Source organism: Gekko japonicus, unplaced genomic scaffold (genome assembly GCF_001447785.1).
Source record: "Gekko japonicus isolate JY-2015 unplaced genomic scaffold, Gekko_japonicus_V1.1 scaffold8, whole genome shotgun sequence".
Classification (NCBI taxonomy): domain Eukaryota; kingdom Metazoa; phylum Chordata; class Lepidosauria; order Squamata; family Gekkonidae; genus Gekko; species Gekko japonicus.
Window position 1 is genome coordinate 195,782 of NW_015167057.1, and position 494 is coordinate 196,275.

At 74.1% G+C, this 494-nt stretch overlaps 1 protein-coding gene across 1 annotated transcript in view; it reads right to left on the reverse strand.

Moving 5' to 3' along the window:
- Nucleotides 1-483, reverse strand: part of LOC107111458 (acid-sensing ion channel 2-like) — a gene marked incomplete at both ends in the record, with an annotated part of 168,973 nt that extends 168,490 nt beyond the window's left edge. The window contains one exon of the mRNA XM_015412421.1: nucleotides 7-483. Within this exon, the coding sequence (XP_015267907.1) occupies nucleotides 7-483 (477 nt within the window). The remainder of the gene's footprint in view (nucleotides 1-6) is intronic.
- Nucleotides 484-494: the final 11 nt, after the last annotated feature.

Below are 494 nucleotides of genomic sequence, written 5' to 3' on the forward strand. Positions count from 1 at the left end.
ACTCACGGCGGAGAAGTTGTGCGGGCCGCAGGGCTCGCCGCGGAACTTGCAGGCGAGGAGCATGTCGTCGAGGCGGTGGCCGAGGCGGTCGACGAAGTCCTCCGAGATGCCTCCGAAGTGGCGCGGCGGGAGGAAGCGCCGGAAGTCGGCCAGCTTGGCGAACCAGCGCAGGCGCTCGGGCTCGGCGCGCAGGAGCTCGGCCAGGAGCGGCCGCGCCGTCCGGTTGGGCAGGAGGAGGCCGAGCCAGTGGCCGGCGTAGTAGAGGTCGCCCTTGGAGAGGCGCGGGAAGCGCAGCGGGTTGTTGTTGCACAGCGTGACGGCCGGGAAGGCCAGCTGGCGGCTCCACTCGGTGCGCACCGTCGTGTGCGACGGGAAGGCCAGCCAGTGCAGCAGGCGGTTGGACGACCAGGCCAGCAGCAAGCCCAGCGAGGCGCCCACGGCCAGCAGCCAGAGCGCCCGGCGCGCCGGGGCCGCCCGCCGCCACCGCACCGCCC